The 780-nt window shown below is 53.7% G+C and overlaps 1 protein-coding gene across 1 annotated transcript in view; it reads left to right on the forward strand.

Moving 5' to 3' along the window:
- The window catches only part of LOC106819870 (sucrase-isomaltase, intestinal-like), a gene marked incomplete at its 5' end in the record, with an annotated part of 2,427 nt that extends 2,383 nt beyond the window's left edge, over nucleotides 1–44 (forward strand). The window contains 1 exon segment of the mRNA XM_014824441.1: nucleotides 13–44. Within this exon segment, the coding sequence (XP_014679927.1) occupies nucleotides 13–44 (32 nt within the window).
- Between the last annotated feature and the right edge of the window lie 736 nt (nucleotides 45–780).

Consider the following 780-nt stretch of genomic DNA (forward strand, 5'->3'; position numbering starts at 1 on the left):
GCCTCCGTGTAGACTCCCTCCACATAGAGGGAACCTCCGTGTAGACTCCCTCCACATAGAGGGAACCTCCGTGTAGACTCCCTCCACATAGAGGGAGCCTCCGTGTAGACTCCCTCCACATAGAGGGAGCCTCCGTGTAGACTCCCTCCACATAGAGGGAGTCTCCGGGTAGACTCCCTCCACATAGAGGGAGTCTCCGTGTAGACTCCCTCCACATAGAGGGAGCTTTCGTGTAAACTCCCTCCACATAGAGGGAGCCTCTATGGAGACTCCCTCCACATAGAGGGAGCCTCCGTGTCATCACGTGACTGTTCTGTAATCTGGCTTCTCCTTCGTGACAGGGCAGCGCGGGAAGCTACGGGAGAGAGAAGCATGGTGTTCTCTCGCTCCACCTTCCCTGGTAGTGGCCACTACTCCGGCACGTGGACGGGAGACAACGGCAGCAACTGGCCTGACCTTAAGGCTTCCATTATCGGTAAACGACGAATTAAATTCGCAGCGTTCTCTGGTAGTTTTACTTAATCTAACAACCTAGTTAAACATTAACCCAATAAATTGTTCCCGAAAGACGCAGCCTCGCAAATTCCTATCCGTGCGCTATAGCTGTTTATTGCTATCTGTTTGCGATGCATCTAACGACCGCCACGCCACCTAGCGATGTCGTTAGCAACCGATGTTGTTTCTGCCCGCAGCCATCATGGAATACAACATGTTTGGCATCCCGTACGTCGGTGCTGACATCTGCGGGTTCTTTGGCAACGCCGACGCGCAGATGTGTCG

This window comes from Priapulus caudatus, unplaced genomic scaffold (assembly GCF_000485595.1).
Source record: "Priapulus caudatus unplaced genomic scaffold, Priapulus_caudatus-5.0.1 Scaffold4869, whole genome shotgun sequence".
In the NCBI taxonomy this organism is placed as follows: Eukaryota; Metazoa; Priapulida; class Priapulimorpha; order Priapulimorphida; family Priapulidae; genus Priapulus; species Priapulus caudatus.